Here is a 19,796-nt window from a genome sequence, read left to right on the forward strand (position 1 = left end):
GAGTTTATTGTAAACATCTGCAAAAAATGTTTTGCTTTTCTCCCTCAGTGATCACCACATTTGAGGAACTCCTTAACACAAAATGCTTCCATGAGGCCAGCCAGCTGCTGATAGAGAGAGAGGATCGTCTGTTTGGGGAGATAACGGAGGCAAAGGCTCTCAAAGATCACAATGACGAAGTGGACAAGCTTGCTGCAGACTACGGAGATCTGGAAACCTCTGTACTGCACACCCTGAGGCTTTCTCTCACCCCGGGAGAGGTCAGCACACAGGCTCTGACGTCTGCTGTCAACGCCATCAACCAGGAGGAGCACCAGGACCAGCGGTGGAAAGAGAGGGATAGGACACCACCGGCCTGGAGGCCCAAGGGCTGGAAGAAGCTCCACGATGACACCCTTCGCAGCTTGGTGGAGGAGCGTATGGACAACCCCTCTACGCCCCCTGCAGTGCAGGTGGACCAGTCGTCTATCCAAGCGGATGTCACCAGCATGGGCAGACAGCTGAATGCTGACCTGCTGTTGGTGGTGGAGGTGGTGAAGAACTGCTACCCACCAGAGCTGGACATCTGTAACCTGTACGCCAGGTTGTACCACCAGTACCTCAGCGCCAGACTCAGAAAGATTCTGGATGAAAAAGACAGCGCTAACCTCCTGCAATGGGTGTATTATTATACAGAGTAAGTCATGACTCTAATTTATGTTTGAAGTAATCAGCACCTTTTATTTCTGGGTCCATTCTGATCTATGCTGGTGTATTTTTGTCCAGGCCTAAACATGGTGATGTCTGTCAAGGTTCATCAGTCCACCTTCTGTCCAAAATGTTGCTGGTTAATTTAGTAGTTAAATTCTTTTCTCTCAGTCTGAAGACACACTGCATATATATAGCAGGTCTAGAGCAAAGTCCTAATCAGAATCAGAATCAGAAATACTTTAATAATCATTAAAATTACTTTAGTTACAACTCCAGATATACATACAACATATATTAAGAACACATATATATATATATATACACATATATATATATATATAAAAGAAAATGTACAGTTTAGTAATGTGCAAAAAGTGCAAAAATGATTGTCTGTGTTTGAGTCAGATTACAGGGAGGGGGTGTCTGACTCTCTGAGGGAGGCGTTGTAGAGTTTGATGACCACAGGCAGGAATGATTTCCTGTGGCGCTCTGTGGGGCATCTGGGTGAGAGGAGTCTTCTGCTGAAGGTGCTCCTCTGCTGGGCCAGTGTGTCATAGAGAGGGTGTGAGACATTGTCCAAGATAGACTGAAGCCTGGACAGCATCCTCCTCTCTGCCACGGTCATCAGGGTGTCCAGCTCCTCCCCCACAACATCACCGGCCCTCCTGATCAGTTTGTTTAGTCTGTTGGTGTCTGCGACCTTCAGCCCACTGCCACAGCACGTGACAGCGAAGAAGATTGCATTGGCCACAACAGACTCATAAAACATCCTCAGCATCGTCCGGTAGATGTTAAAGGACCAATTCCCTTAATTGTTCACAGTCCAATTTTAGAATATCAAAAGGACTCAAAACAAAACATCTCCTTGTTTTCCATCTAAGTCTGTCTGTGTTTACTTTGTGAAACCAGTTAAATGGATCCAGCTCACCCTAAAGTTGTGCAATGGTGTGAAAATAAATCTGTTGCAGGAGCGGCACAAATCCTATACGATTGTAATGTGAGGGTTCGGTATGTGTTGGTGGATCACTCTTTATGAGAATAAACAGCAGGATGGAGACGGATGACTTACTCAAGCGGTACTTTACTTTACTTCACAACTCACAACAACTGAAAAAATGACTGAATTAACCAATCAGAAGCTAGAACTTAGACTGAGATAAACGTGAGGGAATCAAAGAGGCAGATTCAATAGAATATCCTGACTGTGTTAAATATGTAAATATGTAAATAATAATTGTGTAACATAAATATGTAAATAATTAACTGACTTTACTACTTTTCTAGTAAATTAACTCAAATATAAATTATATTCACTTCTGAGCCTAACAACTTTCAAATATTAATTAACTCCACTTCTAAACCTTACACAATGTAGCAAAAAGAAAGCCACACCCTGGTGTTCACAAACCAGTTAGTCACCCACATTTTACTGAAAACAACAAGTTGCTGCCTGTCCTTGTTTTGAAGTTTAGATACTGAAGTAGAAGAATGTGATTGTGTGAACCTGGATCACATTGAGCATCACAGATTGACATTGCAAAGCGATGTGATATAATGATTGAAATAAAATCATGATCTTAGTGCCTAAAATGTCTTGAGGTGTTAATCAAACTTCTGCTCTCTGTGTCAGGATCCTTCAGAAGCCGCAGCTGGTCAATGAGATCAATAATGAGGCGCTGGGAAAGCTGCTGCCTGATGAGTTACTGGAACCTCTGGAGGAACAGTACCTGAGCAAACAACAGGTAACCTGAGCTGCAGCTCCCTGTCTTATTTCAGTTCAGAGCATTTCAGTGGACTTTTAAGTTATGTTTTGCTGTTTTTAGTGTCTGTTACTGTATGTTTTAAGTGACAGCGGCATGTCGTTGTGTGTTCAGGAGGAGTTGACGACTTACATCGGCCGCGTGCTGGAGGATGCAGAGGAGAAGTGGATTAAAGGAGAGGAACCGACAAGAGAAGACGGCTGCTTCGTCAGTCCTGTGGCCTACGACATCATTCAGGTACAAAATGAATCATGTTAAAGCAGCTACAGGCAATATTTTACTGCTCTCCTCAGCTTCATAAAGCTTTGTAGTTAGTTTCAGTTCATTGTTTAGTTGTTCGGCCCACAACTTCATGGTTTTGGTTCTCTTTTTCTGTTTTTTGGCTGCAGAGACGAAGCTTTAAACACACACTGTATACACTACGTCCTCTGTAGCAAACAGCAGGCAGACACAGTTACACACTAGTTGGTAAACATGGTGGAACATTTAGCATCTAAAGAGCCAGATATTTCCTTTCATTCATCAGGTGGAAACAAACATGAGTACACATGACTGATCATGTTGCTTCATAAGCAACTTTTTGCTGTCATTGAAAGATTGTGTAATAGTGATTTTTATGTTGAAATCACTAAATAATAACATGAAATGTGTTGTTATTGTTAAATTTCAAGTATAAGTCAGTATATTTCTTAGATTTTGGCTCTTCAATGTTGCAGCAGTGACAACAAAGAGACAACATCCACCCATCATATTGACTCTCGTCCATTACCAATCATCTTTTAGACCAGTACGAGTTCCAAAACAAGATTTTCCAGGCGGTTTCACATATTAACTGGAGCCAAACTGGATGATTAACAAACTGTAAAAACTTTAAGTAATGAAAAAGTAATTCCCTGTCAGATGAAGGTCACAGTGAAGCACTAACACAGCTGGAGTTAGGGGTTCAAGTCCTTGTCTTAGTTTGACAGTGCCGGAAGAACATGGCTGTGTACTTCGGATGTTTTTCGTTGATGTATATTAAGAAAATTGTCAGAGATGGAGTATTCTTGAAGCACTGACACTGATCTGTGATTCTCTATCTGTCTTTAGCTCATCAACGGCAGAGTGACTGTCGCTGAAAAGCTTGTAAGAGACCGGTCCAAGGCCCAGAACATAACCTGCCAATTGAAAGGTTTAATGGAGAGGTAACAACGCTGATATTTTATTCTACATCGTGTCATTTTAAAAGTGCTTCTTTGTCTTGATAACAGCAACCATGTGGACGTCAAAGTCAACTATTTTCATTCAACTCCTGCAGGTTCAAGACCTTCCAAAACAAGATCATCAAGAAGAACAGATCAAACAGCAGGCCGTTCATCAAAGCCAACCTCGGCTGCATCGAACAGTTCACGTATGTTTCTAACGTTTAAACACTGTGATGTGAGCAGACGCAGGTCCGTTTATATCAACGAGCTAATGTGACTTCTGTGCTTTGTCTGCAGGGATGTTCTTCTTAACAGGAGCCAACTGTTCCCAAAGAAAGTGCAGGAACACTGTGTGCTTATTCTGCGTGACATGAAACAATCTGCTCACACGTATCTATTAAAACCTGTGCACGAGTCCCTCAAGGTACGTTTATTTACAACACAATTAACAGCTTTTCTTTTTCTTATTGTCGACAAATTTCATGAAAAGACCAAAACCGACATTAAATGTATCTACAGACAAATATTATCTGTGTATCCAGTCCTGATCCTGTGTGCCAGAGAGCTGGCACACAGGATGAATTGCAGCACTGGAGTATGTCTTATTGTATTATAATGTATTATTGTTTTATATTGTATTATGTATTGTAAATTCTATGCTACTGTGGATAGAAGTGTTAACTGTCTAATGTTTTGACCTCACGCAGCCGCAGTACCGCAAGCTGGGAACCAATGAATGGCTGAAGAAGCACATTTTTGATAAGCTGCTGGAAAGCATTAAACAAGAACTTCAGGAGCTTCAGGGTTCGGTTAAATCCTGTCACGAGGTAGAGTGAAGAAAGCATGAAACACACTCTTCAACTAATGTCACTAACAAAGCATGCTATAGGTTCAATGTTTGAATGTATTTTAGGTTTAAGTTAATATCCAGACAGTATGAAAATCAATTAGCAGAACACAAAAACTGACCTTTACTGCGATGAATTAAACAACTCAAGCGAGTTTCTACTGTCTGATTTTCAAATTGTAAAGAAATGAGTGGAAACCAGTGGCTGCCTTGATGTGAAGTGTTTGTAATAATAAATAGATTAAAACATGTAAAACTCGTGTGATCAAGTGAAAAATTAAAACATCCTAATTGGCTTATCAAGCAGTTTTTTAAACCGATTTCTGATTTGTTGATTGGATACATTTCAGGAGCTGATTGGCCAGCTGCACCAGGAAGTGACAGCGGAGTACGTGAAGAGGCTTCTGAAAGGAAAAGTCAAACTGAGGAACAAGGAGCAGCAGGAGGAGGCCTGTGATATGATAATAGACAACGCGGAGAGTTTGCACGAATTGTTCACAAACACGGTGAGACTGGAGCACGAAAGTGATTGGACAAAACATTGAAGCATAAAGGAAAAATATGTCACTGAGCCGACCACAGAGTGTGATTAAACCAGGGAAAATCCAGTGTAAAAAAGAGATCCTCCTCAAATCAGGAGTTGAGTAGATTACTGTGGTAGGAAACTTGTAACTGATCTAACTGATTGTCTTCGCAGGGATCAAAGGAGGAGCGGTTGAGGAAAATCCTGACCATGATTGCAGAAGTGCTGAAACTCCAAGGCCTCCCGGCCATACAGATGCAAGTAGTGTCACTGGGAACTGATTTTCCTGACCTCAGGTAACCCTTTGCTCTGGATTAACTTAACATTATTAACTTTTAACACAAATATATACAGCATTATTTCACATAGACGTGCAGTGGTCTTGTTTAGGTGTATCGTCTCAAGTGGGACTGAGATAAGGAGCCGTCTAAGCTTGTTGTAGTGTGTCTGTTGGTGTAGTCAGTGCTGCTGTCAGTCAGAGTAAACTGTCGTATGTGGTTGATTTGTTTGTGACTGTACTATCAGTGCTCAATAAAGGTAAAATTAAAAAATTAAAAATAAAAAAGTAACGGTGACAGTTTGCTCAGGAGATTCAACCTGGTCTGACCCTGGATCCAGATCTCTATTGCCACACACAGACGGACACAGTTATACTAAATCAGCATATTTCTGTAACTGAAACAGTGTAACAACCCTCTGCTTGAGTGTCTCTGATATTAATAATAATAAGAAGAAATCTCATGTAATTAGGATTAAAATGACAGTTGCCTCCCTTCTTTTACCCACAGTGAGAAACACGTTTCGGCCCTGCTGAAGCTCAAGACCAACTTCACCAGAGCCGACAGGAAAACCGTCAAAAAGACCCTGTCAGAGACTTTAAAGGATGTCAACTGTGTCGCTGTTCGTCCGTTTTTCTCCACAGTTCAGGTCAAATGAGCCGTAAAAACTTTGGTACCAGTACGTTCAGTTCTCCTCGCTCAAGTCATTTCTAAGTTAGCTGAAAGTTGGCTTGTACAATATCATGTATGACGTTTGATGAGTTGGTGTTTTCAATTCACCTCAGCTATCTCAGTGTGTCTGAGAAGTGTTGTTAATGATGAGCACAGCAGAGGAAGTTTCTAAGAATGTAAAGAATTCTGTCTGCAGACCGACTGTAAAATATAAATGCTGTATTTACTGTATGAATGTAAAATATTGAGTTCATTGTGAACATGTTGCTGGTAAACACGGTGCTTTTTACTGCTGTAAAATCTGCCAGGTGTGTGTGAGTGTTTGCATCTTTTAATGAAATAAGGAAGTTGTTTCGGATTTAGTAATCGGGACCACTGCTGGACTCTCTGAGGAAACCACTGAGTCACACGTTCATCAACCTGACATTAGCCACTGTCGGTCTACAATAAAATATCACACCAACTACTGGATGGATTGCCAAGAACTTTAGTATATGCATTCAGGTTTCTCCCCTAGACCTTTCCAAGTGTAAACATTGGGGTTAGGAGAAGCATTTTTCTCAGTACAGCCTCTCAGAGCTGCTAGAATGGCTGTAGGAGTTCAGTCTTACTGTTTTTTGTTTCCCTTATTTTTAGCCCTGATTGCAGTGTGGCTTTAGGAATGACAGTGCTGGCCTGTGGGTTGGCCGTCCACTGTGGTTCAGACAGAAATATCTCTACTACTTGCTTGTATATTTGTGCATTCATTCCAGTGAAAATTAATTCACACATTCCTGTTTCTGTCAGTTCGTAAACACCAATAATTTTTTTATATATATTTTTTTAATATATGAATTACCTAAGTATTCAAAGTTATCACTGTACTTCAAGTAAGTACATACAATACAATACAAATGTACTATAAACATATACATTTACAGTACATATTTAATGGAATTAAGAGCTACTGTAGAAACATGGCGGACTCCTTGGAAGGCGACACACAACGTCTGTAGATAAACGTCTGAAAAGTTCAGTGGAAGTTACTGAATGTTTTGGACGATCAGCTCCATCCTTTGCTTGTTGCAGTTGATCTTCTTTAGAGGAACTCAGCCTTCACCAGCAGGTGAGACAGGAGGATCCAGATCTGGGTCTGATCTCCTGCCCAGGCAGGACGTCCAGCACCTCCCTAACCTGCCATCCAGAGAGACCTTTCCAGTGCAGCAGTACAGGCAGGAGATCCTGGTCCTCTCTGCAGTTGAGGACAAACACAGGGAAGAGTTTGTAAGATGTAGTTCCTCTAATGGCCACTAGATGCTAATCCAATATTAAAACAGCAACCTAAAGGTGGAGAAGTAAGAAATCCACATGCTGACTTGCATAGAAATTTGTAATAATGCCAAATACTAGTCCAGCCCAGTAACATAACCTCAGTCAATAGTTAAGTTCCAGTAGGAATTATCATTTATTTTGGTAATCTATGGTAAAAAGTTCTGAAGTTGTTTAAAAGACAAAAGCGACATATACACAGTCACATCTTAAATTAGATCATTTTAGTAAAATGCGAGTTAATCTACATCACTCGTTGTGACTAGTTAGATGGTTAGTTAACTAGTTATCTCCATTAATTGTTAGCTAGCTATTCGATCTGATAGTTAATGTGTGTTTCTGATTATACGTCAGTTCTTCTCTCAAGGCCAAAGCTGCACTATAGTGGGAACATTGGGCACAGATGTGTGTAAGAAACATCCTTTACTTCCATGTGAGACACTCATTCTGCATGCCTGCAACTGTGAGCTTCACCGCATCGATGCCTTTGCACTCCAGCAGCTCTGGAGTTTTCAGCAGCATGAGGTTCCACTGCTGGACATCAGGGACCTGAAACAGACCCACACATAACAGGTTAGCATGTTGCCAATGGGTAAGTAAGAAGAAGCAGTTGTTATAAAGGTTTGTGACCTGCTCTATTTGAAAGGTCCTGAGATAACTTCTGTTATTAATTGGCGCTATACAAATAAAATTGAATTGAATGAATTGTTATCAGTGATTAAGCAAAATGTTGATCTCACCAGGTCTGAGATGGTGTTGTGAAGAAGCTCAGCATCTGCGGTGATTGTTTGCCCAACAGTAGGACTCCAACACCTCTTCAGCTTTCTCTGGCTTCTCTGGACCAGATGTTTGAGGTAAATGTGAGCGATACGTCTGTAGGCCTCATTCATTACCATCTGAGCGAAACAGAAGAACAGTACAAAACAACACAAATATATTTACACACAAACGGATGGGAGGCTGCAACAAATGCAGTAACAAAAATAGGGAAAATGGACATTACTCAAAATGGTATTTTTTTTTAGTTGTCATTCTGTCATGTTAAAGAAAGATTAAAGTGGAAAAAAGATCAGAGTCAAGACTTTACTAGACCTTTACTATACCACTGGCCAAGGGGCTGTCACATTTCTTGAGATTGGCTGTATATTGCTGGTGATATTTTAAAATGTTTGTTTCTTGTGTTGAATGTCTCTAACATCATACCTCGGAGGGACTAACCAATAAACATCATGTCTGTTTAACACAGGTATTTAACTGTATCACATGAAATGATGGTAAAGATATAAATTATGGCAGAACACAAGTAAAAGGAATTGATTGGATGGGGTTTCAGATACTTCTACATTTTAAAAATACAATTTCAAACATGGGTAAACATTTGAATATGAACATATGTGAGTGTGAGGATCTTTAAACATCCATGCTTTCAACAATCCTTGAAGAACTCTTTATTAAAAAGTGGTTCTTCGATGAAAAGGGTCTTACAGAGAACCCTTGGAGATCCCTTTCTTCAGAAGCACATGGTTCTGGGTAGAAGCGTACCTTCAGTACTTCCTCATACTGGCACCACGACTGTTTGGGGAAATTCAACTGTTCTTCTAGGATGGAGTTGAAGAACTTCTTGTTTCCTGTTTTGAAGTAATTCATAAGGTGGTTCTGTGGGAAAGAAATTGTGCAAAACAAAACTTAGTAACTTTTTTGGTCAAAAAAAGGTACAGAAAGAACTTAATTCTCAATTGAAATATATGAATAAACTTGTGATTAAGTGAAACAGCTACCTCTGCAATGTCCGCTATGATTTCTATAAGAAGGTTTAAAGTAAAAGCCTCCATTTTTTCAAGTTGCTCCACAGTCTCCTGCACAAGGGATCTTGTGATGCCTTTACTTTTGGTCTGGACGTGCTTCCTGAGAGGAAAAATCATACATTTATTATATATTTTCTTATAATACATTAAACCTTGTAACTACGTGGTGATTCATGTCTTTTAACTGCATTTCTATAGTGTGTTGACTGCTCTTATGTGTTTTATTCTAAATGTTAAGGAACAGTAAATCTGAACTAAATTAATCATTGGCAAAGAACCAGCAATACTCACTTGAGTTCATTACAGGTGGTCAAAGTCTTGAAGAAGTGTATCGTTTCTGGTTTGTCTAGTTTTGCTTTTTTTCCAAGAATGTCATTCTGCTCAGTGGTGTACCTACAAAATAAAAGAGAATATGCTGTTTATTTCATTAAAGGGCAATGAAGAAAAAAAATCGAATAAAAACAATTTAAACTCTGTTCTTTATCAAATCTCGAAATTTTATTCATTTTTAAAATGTGTCTGGTTGCTGTCGGTGTAGATGAAGAATTTATTGCTGAGATAAAATAGATTCTCACCTCTGCAGAAACGTCAGCAGCTCTTGGAAACAAACTTCTCGGACGTCGTTAGACAGTTTTGAGCTGATTTTTTGTGCTTCTTTGGGCATGGCATCGATGCACTTATAGAGAAACAAACACAATATTATTATACAACAAATAAAGAAACAGACAAATAAGAAAAACAAAGCAAATAAATATCTAATTTAAAAAAAGAGAAATGTTATCAGAATTTGTCATTATAAATATATAAAGTTTTTCAATTTTACAAAAGATATAAATGGACAAATACATGCACACAAACATTTTCTTTCCCCTTGGCTCTCAGAGTAACAACAGAAACTCTTATAATTTCTGGTTTATTAAGTACCTGAATAATGTCCACATAAAATCCAATGTAAGCTTCCTCACAATCACAACGTTCTTGTCTTCTCTCTGTCTGCAAGATTTCCTCCAGGGACCGTCTGACCTCTTTCTGTGGACCAAAAGAGTATATATATATTCCAGGTCGAACCTTTTATAAAGGTTTAAAAGCAGTTTTTGCCATACATTTCTATTTTTCTGTATCTTCACCATCATGGATTATGCATAAAATTAGGCAATATTGATGTAGGTTGTTACTTAAAGCAAGTAGGCCTACAAGAATGCATGTCTTTTAGGGGAGCTCACTTACAGGGAGCTCCCCTAAAAGAAATGGTATAGTTTACACTGTATGAGCACCCCTAACAAGTTACTATTCTTACCTGCGCATTGTCAAGCAGTTTGTTCTTTGCTTTTTCCACCCATTCTGTGTACAGCAGAAGGTCAACGGTTTTTACAGGATCCATTTCTAGAAGTTCAGGATGATGGAGAAGCTCTGAACTGGAAAAATACCACAAACACCAACATCAGAACTGCAGCAGGTCTAACCAGGGATTCAGGGATGAATGTGGGACAACCATCAAACATGTCCTCTTCAAGTTTGCACTGAAGATTGGTAAAGGGAGATACAGTCGGTAAACATGCAGGTACAGGTTGACTGATAGATACCTCAGATATGTATGTAGGACCCACTTCATCAGCGCAAGGGTATTCTGGAAGGAGTGGACGCTCTGGAGAAGATCACTGAGGTGATCAAATGTCTGATGATGGTAGCAATCAATCAGATGTCCCATTTGCCCCGTGGGACCCAGCTTCACCAGGTCATTGCGCACAGCTTCCTGCACATTTACCAGGTGCTGCTGAAGGTTCTGGTTAAGATCTGCTGGTGGCTTTGGGAAGGACACAGATCTTTGCATGAGGTGTTCCAGGTTCTGCTGTCCTGAACTGGTCTCAGGCCGCACTGAGAAACAAGACTCATCCTCAGAGGCATCAGGAGGAACTTCACTCTGACAGTGGGTGTTGAAGGTGTTCTGGGTTGAGGGGTTGTTGTACCTGTTATCTGCCTGGTTTACTGCACATATAAGTTTATAATACAAAGAAATTACACATGCATGTCACAATTCTGCTGACTCTTTATGTGTGTTAAACCCAATAGGAATGATATTTTATTTTTGAATTTTTTAAGCAGTTATAATGAACGGAAATTTTTTGGGGGAAGTCCTTGTTTCTGCTCGCCATTCAGCACCAAATAGATCTTTATTGGACCTGTGGTAATCAGCTGGTCCTTAATGGCTGTTTGAGTTCGGTTTTGTAAGTTAAACTGTTCTAGTCCGTCAGTCATCTTAGTGTTAGGGATTAGTCATTTCAATATATTTTAATACACATAGATATGAAAGCCTGCATTTTATAAAGCTAATACACACAAAGATAAAAAACACATATTCTCATCTCTGCTTGCAAGCTACAATAGCTACAAACACCTGACCGCGGGAGGAAGAATGGATTATCTCCAAGGCCGGAACACCCAGCTCTGACCGTAGCTCTAGTTTTATAAATGATATTACATGGGAGGGGAAGCAGAGTGGAATTACTCATTTTTCTTTTAGGGTGCTGTCTCCTCAGAATTGATTTGGTCGTGTGCCAAGAGGCTGGGACCAGCCAGTGCACCAACAAAGAAGCACCAAGTCTAAACCACAGTTGTTTCCCATCATATAGTCCACCAATCACATTGCTTACTATAATCAAATATAACCTCATGTAACCTTTGGTCATGACTCTTTTTGGGGCGAGGAAAGAGAGAAACAGCACTCCACTGACTGTGGCTTCTCAATCCAACAAGATCCTTGTACAAGTATTATTTTAATTATACTATTCTAAATAAACTTCTTAACTGAGAGAAGTTGTTTGTCTTATGTCCTAAAGATCATTTTGATACACGACATTAGTCTGTTTTTATTGTGAAGTTATCATTTTGTGTGTGTGTTTGCCCCGTTATGGCAGTTTGTCTTTGTCTCTCTAGTCAGCGTTCCTTTGTATTTCATACGTCTTTGCTTTTGGATTCCTGCCTGATCATTGGATCTTCTGTGTACTAGACTAGAACCCTTTTTGTCTTGAGTCATGCATTTGAGTCATGCATTTTTAACCAATTTCAAGCTGTATTGAAATAAAAATCTATTCTAACAAGCAGACATTAGATGAAGAGGATAATAATGATAGTCAGCAATATGCAAAAAAAGGCTGTAATGATACCAAGTCCTACCTTCTTCTCTGACATTGCTGTAATAATCAACTAAAGGTATCCTATTTGTTCTTGGAGATTTTAATCGTTGTAGAGTGTTCCACACTTTACTCATCTTTAGTTCAAGTCCAAGTCCACGTTTTAATAGTTTAGCACTGACTGTGTCTGCAGTGTAAAGCTCAATCCTGCTCAGAGCTTCATTCATTGGTCAGTGATTCCATCTGCACTCCCACTTCCCAGGCTTGACGTACTACTCATTTGATCCAAAGGGCAAAGGGTGCGCTTGCTTACAGTGTGTGCACCATTAGTTATTGATTCTTTGATTTGATTGAGTGATTAAAGCTCAGTGTGTTGTTTACATCAAGGAGACTGTTCAGAAATCCTGAGGACAAAGGTCATGAACAGGAAGGATTCGTGTTTGTGTCAGCAGAATATCTCTTTGTATAGTGTTTGTCAGGTTTTCACCACATCCAGTATAACAAACCATTTTCACATTTGTTTTGTTGAACAAACATGTCACACTGCGTGAAAAGGGATTTCAGTGTCGTTTAGAATTTCCCTAAGAATTCCCATTTTGGTATGGTGATATTAGTCTCCATCTAGTGGTGGCACAATGAAGACAAAAACAGGTTTTCTTATTGAATTTATTTATGCTGACAGAAAAAGAAAAGTGATGTTTGTGTCCCTGCAACCCAAGCTTCTTAACAAAATAGTCATAGAAGAATACAGTGTATAACACTAAGAAAAGAAACTGTTACATTAATGCAGAAAATTCAACTTTGTACTGAGATTAAAAAGGGAATTAAAACCAGTAAACCAAAACAGTACAGCTCATACAAAAAGTACCTTTGGTGGTTTTGGTGGAATATATTATTAAAAAGTTAAACATTTAGAAACCCATATACCCTGATGATCATAAAGTACACATCACATCTCCTGAAGTAGGTAAAAACAGTCAAGTTTGAACAGAATCTGTCGTATAATTCAGAAGTGTTTGTAAAGTAAATAAAAACTGAAGGATCTTTGCTTTGAACAGAAAACTCTGATATGTGAATATGACTGATTGTAGTGAATACTGGAAAGTGTATGTTAAAGATTCAAACATTCTTATAAAAAAATACATTAAAACTCAATAAATATTAAATAAGAACATAATAAAGATTCTTCATCTGATAACTTTTAACAATGAAGAAACACTTCTGTAGTGCAATTGAGTTTCTACGTCTCAAGTTAAAATTCTTCAACGTTGCTATATTTAGTGCCTTCAGTAAACAACGGAAACATAACTCCTATATTTAGGTAATTATTCAAGAATGAAAATATAACTATAAATATTTTATCTAATCTCAGTTCACGTTTCCCTTTAATTCAGTTAAATTGTTTGTGCTTGTCTTTTCATTATCAGAGCTCAACAAAAACATCTTCCCATTTAGAAACTACAGGATGTGAGACGTTAGTTCAGCTACGAGTCTTTTGCACAAAACCAGATTTTACTGTTAACAGTGTGCAAACATCCTGAAACATAAAACAATTTTCCATCAACCATAATCCACCTACATAACGAAAAATTTACAAATGTAAACAACTTTAAAAACCTAAGAAAACCAAAGTGCATTTACTTTTTACAAAGTTGCTTTTAAAGCTTTGTGTTTTACAAAAACAAACAACCTACAGTACCAATGTCTATACCAGCGTACTAGCAATCCTTTGTGAAGCAAGGATAGATGCAGTAAAGTAAGCACGTTTTTTGCATAAGAACAAGGAATTTTGAAAAACAAGATTTAAAACAATCCAGTTAACTTCTCCTTTTGAACACTTGGGCTAACTCAAACATAAGCGGCCTATTGTACACAGACCTACCTCATTTTGTGTCAAAGCTTATTAAAAACCTCTAACTCTCTAGATCAGATCTGAGGACTGAAAGCAGTGAGTGCAGTTCATTGGAGTTTTTACAGGATTCAGCTGATCTGAAAAGTTCTCTGGAAGTTACTGAATGTTTTGGACAATCAGCTCCATCCTCTTCTTTGCTTGTTGCAGTTGATCTTCTGTAGAGGAGCTCAGCCTTCACCAGCAGGTGAGACAGGAGAACCAGGATCCAGATCTGGGTCTGATCTCCTGCCCAGGAAGGACATCCAGCACCTCCCTAACCTCCCGTCCAGAGAGACCTTTCCAGCGCAGCAGTGCAGGCAGGAGATCCTGGTCCTCTCTGCAGTTAAGGACAAACACAGGGCAGAGTTCATAAGATGCAGTTCCTCTAATGGCCACTAGATGTTAACCCAATATTAAAACAGCATCAAGCACTGGGTGAGACGTAGGAAAACTTCATTACCTCCATGTGGGACACTCCTTCTGCATGCCTGCAACTGTGAGCTTCACCGCATCGATGCCTTTGCACTCCAGCAGCTCTGGGGTTTTCAGCAGCATGAGGTTCCACTGCTGGACATCAGGGACCTGAAACAGACCCACACATAACAGCTTAGCATGTTGCCAATGGGTAAATGTCTTTAACAAGAAATAAGAACAACAACAACTCACCATTTCTAAGATGGTGTTGTGAAGGATAACAGCATCTTCAATGATTGTTTGCCCAACAGTAGGACTCCAACACCTCACCAGATTTCTCTGGCTTCTCTGGACCAGATGTTTGAGGTAAATGTGAACGATGAGCTTATAGGCCTCAATCATCACCCTCTGAGAGACACAGACAGACAGTTCAGTTTTTGTCAAGAAGAATAGCACCCAAAACTACAACAACATATTTTAAAGCTCAGATATTTAACGTACCTTCAGTGCTTCCTCGTAATGACGCCACGGCAGCTTGGGGAAATACATCTGTAGTCCGAGGATCAAGATGAAGAATTCCTTGTTCTGTGTTTTGAAGTAATTCTTAAGGTGGCTCTGTGGGACGGAAATTGTGCATCTTATTTAGTCAAACTGTTCTTAACAATGTAAAGAAGGAACTTAATGCTCAACAGAAATATATGCATAGACTTAAGTGGAACAGTTACCTCTGCAATGTCAGCTGTGATTTCTATGATATACTTCAAAGTAAAAGCCTCCATTTTTTCAAGTTGTTCCACAGTCTCCTGCAGAAGGGATCTTGTGATGCTTTTACTTTTGGTCTGGACGTGCTTCCTGAGAGGAAAAATCATAAATGTATTATATATTTTCTTGCAATACATTAAACCTTTTAACTACGTGGTGATTCATGTCTTTTAACTGCATTTCTATAGTGTGTTGACTGTTCTTATGTGTTTTATTCTAAATGTTAAGGAACAGTAAATCTGAACTAAATTAATCCTTGGCAAAGAACCAGAAATACTCACTTGAGTTCATCACAGGTGGTCAAAGTCTTGAAGAAGTGTATCATTTCTGGTTTGTCCATTTCTGCTTGTTTTCCAAGAATGTCATTCTGCTCAGTGGTGTACCTTTCAAAATAAAAGAGAATATGTTGTTTAAACAACACAACATGAGGGCTCAGTGAAAATTAAAGCTGTTTTTTAATGCAAGGTTTTGTAGATGAAGAATTTATTCCTGAGATAAAATAGATTCTCACCTCTGCAGAAACGTCAGCAGCTCTTGGAAACAAACTTTTTGGACGTCATCAGACAGTTTGGAGCTGATTTTCTGTGCTTCTTTGGGCATGGCATCAATGCACTTATAGAGAAACAAAAACAATATTATTATACAACAAATAAAGAAAGAGACAAATAAATTAAGAAAAACAAAGCAAATAAATATCTAATGTAAAAAAAGAGAAATGCTATCAGAATTTGTCATTATAAATATACAATACAAAAAAAGAGTTATAAGAGTTAAAAAGAGATGTTTTACTCTATTCACCTGAATAATGTCCACATAAAACCCAACGTAAGCTTCCTCACAATCACAACAGTCATGGCTTCTCTCAATCTGCAGGATTTTCTCCAGGGACCGCCTGACCTCTTTCTGTGGACGCAAAGAGACACAGAAATATGGAAGTTCAGAACCGTAACACTTGTCTCCATTATTCTGTCCACACCATTTATATTAATGGAAAACACCTCTTGATGCAATGTTCAGCAGCTTTTACTGCAAATATTTGTCTGTCCCCCTGGTGTGATTTATTTTGACCCTGGACTCTTTCATGCATTTCTGCACTCATGATAAGATAAGTTTTTACTGACTTCCAGGGTGTGAACCCCCAGGGAGCTTGGCTTCTCTTAGTAAGACACCAGCTCTCCTGAAAACATGATTCGTGAGGTTTTAGGGGGGGTTATATTTTATTTTGTCATATATTTCCATTTTTCTGAGGCTATAATTTATGTATATTTGTCATTAAGTTGACAGGAAAGACATGGTATAGTTTGCACACTGTATGAGCACCACTAACAATTTAGGTTTGTCTTCTTACCTGCGCATTGTCAAGCAGTTTGTTCTTTGCTTTTTCCACCCATTCTGTGTACAGCAGGAGGTCAATGGTTTTTACCGGATCCATTACTGGAAGTTCAGGATGACGGAGCAGCTCCGAACTGAAAAAGTACCACAAACACCAACATCAGAACTGCACCGGTTTTCACTTCAGTATCTAATATCCTACAACCTAGGTAAACATGCAGGTACAGGTTGACTGATAGATACCTCAGATATGTATGTAGGACCCATTTCATCAGCACAAGGGTATTCTGGAAGGAGTGGACGCTCTGGAGAAGATCACTGAGGTGATCAAATGCCTGAAGATGGTAGCAATCAATCAGATATTCCATATGGCCCATAGTTTGCAACAGGGGGCCCAACTTCACCAGGTCATTGCGCACAGCCTCCAGCACATTTACCAGGTGCTGCTGAAGGTTCTGGTTCAGATCTGCTGGTGGCTTTGGGAAGTTCTGGGACACAGATCTTTGCATGAGTTGCTCCAGGTTCTGCTGTCCTGAGAAACAAGATCCATCCTCAGAGTCATCAGTGGCCACGCCGAGAAGTTCAGCTAGTTCGTGACGTGTGATCTCAGGAAGTAGCTGAACTTCACTCTGCAAGCGTTGTTCCTCGTGGGTGTTGAAGGTGTTCTGGGTCGAGGGGTTGTTGTTGTTCCTGTCATCTGCCTGGTCGTGTCCTTTGAAAAAGTAAAGTAAATACAAGTTTATTATACAAATAAATCATCCATGCATGTCACAACTCTGAGAAGTCAGCTGGTTATGTCAGTTACAAACTATCAGCTTATCGGCTTATAAGTTTTGGAACGAGGAAAGAGGCGATCACCTCATCAGTTACTACATTTTATCCATGCATGAACGGCTCCAAATGAGTGACTATCACTGTCCTCATTTTATATTTTACAAAATACTGGATGCTGATCTCCAGCTACAAAACTAAACTACTTGATTCTGATTCCATTTCTAATGTGTGTTGATTATCTATGCAATACATTTTACTCATGATTTTGCAGTAAACTCACATTTTATTTCTGATTAATCGATCGAGTTCTTGGCTGTAAAACAAGTGCTGCTTCACCTCATGCTCATATTTACATAACAGTAATTCCTTTTCTCTACCGCTCCCTCAGGTGAATTCAGGTTACTCGGGATTTCCCCAGCAGACCAGTTTGATCTGGTCAGACTTACAGAGTAGTATTACATTTTTACTAACACATCACTATAGTGTCAACTGTTTTTACACGTTTTTACACTTCTTCTTGCATTTCTACTTTCTACTTTTTTCTTCTGTTGTTTTACTGTACACACACACACACACACACACACGGCTCAATGACACTAAAAAAGGCACACAGTACATAATTAATTTACTTTGTATATGCAAATAAAGCCTGCTTTACGTGCTTTATTAAATAAAGCGTGCACGCATTATATTAAAAATAATACCAATAATAAGTCTTACCTTCTTGTTTGCCATTGCTGGAATTCCGTATTAAAGGTTTTTTATCGCTCCTCAAAGATTTGCACGCTCTAAATTTCCACATTTTGAGCATTAATGGTTGGTCTCAGACGGGGTCCTACTGCGATGTGTGTTCGTCAGAGAGCCAGCCAACTTTCTTATAGCCGCTGTTGAGAAGGGAATTCCCATAATCATCTACTTTCGTTTTCCTGGTGCAGCTCCCGCCGGTAAAGGGAAAGTTGTTGTGTCGCACTGAGCTCCTCTGCAGAAAGTATTGAGGTGTGGTTTATATTACTGTTATTGTACTGTTACTGTATAATATGGAAGCCCATTTCCATCAGGAACAAATAGCCTCAAAGTAAATCGAAATTATGAGGTCGGCTGAGTTTTAGAAATGTCCCGATTGTGAGTTATTAATGCGGAAAGTGCGAATCTGTGAATGTATTGCCAACTGTCATTGAGGCGCATGCGCACTTTTTATCTCATAATTATGACTTTTTATATCATACTTTCGACTTACTTTGAGGATATTTTTAATATCAAGGCTGAGTCTTATCTGTCCTTTAGTATATTGTGTGTGAATTTACTTATTTTATTTATCTATTGTCACCTTTTTGGTTCTTCACCTTATTTTTTCACTGTTGTTTGAGATGTGAGCTGCTCATAATGCCTTAGAATGATCCCCAGGGGGAAATTATCTAAGGTCTACTTAACAGATAAATGTTACCTTCATCAGTGAAGATACAATGTAATGTGAAAGATGTCGCTCAAAATGACAAATCCACAAAGAATCATGACATTTGCACTCCCCCTCAGCTCTTGGGAGCATTTTATTGTCTTTCTGTTTATTGTTTTGGTTGCACAGCCACAATTTTAATGTTTTGGTTCACTTTCATATCAGTTGTATGTATGTAAGTTAATGTTACTCATGTCTGCTGGATGTGTAAATGAATAAATAAATGTGTAAACTGTAATCTTAACAACTTTAAAAAGGTGATAATATGTTTGTGCTGTGTTTTACAGCTTGTAGTGAAATATACATAAAGAAATAAAAGTTAGTGTTGTGTGTTTTATATATATACTTTCAAGGTCAAACATGAGCAGCTTGCTTTGTTTGCCGCTAACCTGAAAGGAGGAAACAACAGGAAAGTGAATGGCAGTCACTGTTTACCTGTGCCCACAGGTGTATTGTTATGCAGAGATGCCATTGCAATGAGACATGAGTGGAAACTGTTACGTTACTCTTGTTGGCAAAAACACGTCCAAAGCTAATTCAATAACACACTTTGACTTATTTAGATTATTATATTTCCAATGATTCTATTTTGGCATATTCAAAATGAGAACTTCTCCATGACGTGTTTATATAATTTACTTTGTTATTCAGGATTAAAACACATCAAACATGTCAATCATTTACTTTAAGGATTTATTTACTGTGTCAATGAAACGGATTAATGTCAGAGCAGAGTTGCAAGTTTGTTTGGGCTTGTCGCTGAAAATGATCAGCAAAATTTCCCCTTCAAAGAAACAAATTGCATTCTTGGAGACTAGGAATTTATTGGGGATATTCCCCGTTGTCTCAGAGAGCACAAGGAGTTCATAATCCAACTGTTAACTAGGAGACCTGGATATTTCCCTTAATTCCCAACAAACCAACAGACTAAAATTCAAATGTATGTTTGAAGCAGGAAGAGACAATCTCATT

General features: G+C 39.0%; 3 protein-coding genes and 1 long non-coding RNA gene across 9 annotated transcripts in view; 2 read left to right on the forward strand and 2 right to left on the reverse strand.

Moving 5' to 3' along the window:
• The window catches only part of LOC127354868 (tumor necrosis factor alpha-induced protein 2-like), an 11,579-nt gene extending 5,159 nt beyond the window's left edge, over positions 1-6,420 (forward strand). For all 4 annotated transcript variants that reach the window (XM_051385181.1, XM_051385163.1, XM_051385157.1 and 1 more), the window contains 10 exons: positions 49-676; positions 2,321-2,432; positions 2,565-2,687; positions 3,540-3,634; positions 3,748-3,840; positions 3,932-4,058; positions 4,342-4,461; positions 4,832-4,987; positions 5,179-5,300; positions 5,793-6,420. In XM_051385181.1, the coding sequence (XP_051241141.1) occupies positions 49-676; positions 2,321-2,432; positions 2,565-2,687; positions 3,540-3,634; positions 3,748-3,840; positions 3,932-4,058; positions 4,342-4,461; positions 4,832-4,987; positions 5,179-5,300; positions 5,793-5,940 (1,724 nt within the window). In that variant the 3' untranslated portion in view covers positions 5,941-6,420. The remainder of the gene's footprint in view (positions 1-48; positions 677-2,320; positions 2,433-2,564; positions 2,688-3,539; positions 3,635-3,747; positions 3,841-3,931; positions 4,059-4,341; positions 4,462-4,831; positions 4,988-5,178; positions 5,301-5,792) is intronic.
• Positions 1-9,543, forward strand: part of LOC127355021 (uncharacterized) — a 27,991-nt gene extending 18,448 nt beyond the window's left edge. Inside the window, exon 2 of the long non-coding RNA XR_007881661.1 lies at positions 8,975-9,543. This is a non-coding gene — a long non-coding RNA (uncharacterized LOC127355021). The remainder of the gene's footprint in view (positions 1-8,974) is intronic.
• LOC127354911 (exocyst complex component 3) overlaps positions 1-12,397 on the reverse strand; it is a 33,349-nt gene extending 20,952 nt beyond the window's left edge. The window contains exons 1-5 of one of the 3 annotated variants that reach the window (XM_051385260.1): positions 12,242-12,397; positions 10,651-11,053; positions 10,365-10,482; positions 9,992-10,096; positions 9,643-9,743 (exon numbers count right to left, since the gene is read on the reverse strand). In XM_051385260.1, the coding sequence (XP_051241220.1) occupies positions 9,643-9,743; positions 9,992-10,096; positions 10,365-10,482; positions 10,651-11,053; positions 12,242-12,335 (821 nt within the window). In that variant the 5' untranslated portion in view covers positions 12,336-12,397. The remainder of the gene's footprint in view (positions 1-9,642; positions 9,744-9,991; positions 10,097-10,364; positions 10,483-10,650; positions 11,054-12,241) is intronic. The other 2 variants (XM_051385282.1, XM_051385271.1) reach the window with 2 other exon arrangements.
• A 453-nt stretch (positions 12,398-12,850) lies between these two features.
• On the reverse strand, positions 12,851-18,362 carry LOC127354910 (exocyst complex component 3-like). Its single transcript, XM_051385244.1, has 11 exons — positions 18,092-18,362; positions 16,841-17,309; positions 16,614-16,731; positions 16,064-16,168; positions 15,777-15,877; positions 15,547-15,648; positions 15,229-15,355; positions 15,005-15,118; positions 14,756-14,911; positions 14,550-14,671; positions 12,851-14,426 (listed from the first exon to the last, which is right to left on the reverse strand). The coding sequence occupies exons 1-11, from the start codon at positions 18,180-18,182 to the stop codon at positions 14,285-14,287; spliced, it is 1,647 nt and encodes a 548-aa protein (XP_051241204.1). The 5' UTR covers positions 18,183-18,362; the 3' UTR covers positions 12,851-14,284.
• Between the last annotated feature and the right edge of the window lie 1,434 nt (positions 18,363-19,796).

This window comes from Dicentrarchus labrax, unplaced genomic scaffold, assembly GCF_905237075.1.
Source record: "Dicentrarchus labrax unplaced genomic scaffold, dlabrax2021, whole genome shotgun sequence".
Taxonomy (NCBI): domain Eukaryota; kingdom Metazoa; phylum Chordata; class Actinopteri; family Moronidae; genus Dicentrarchus; species Dicentrarchus labrax.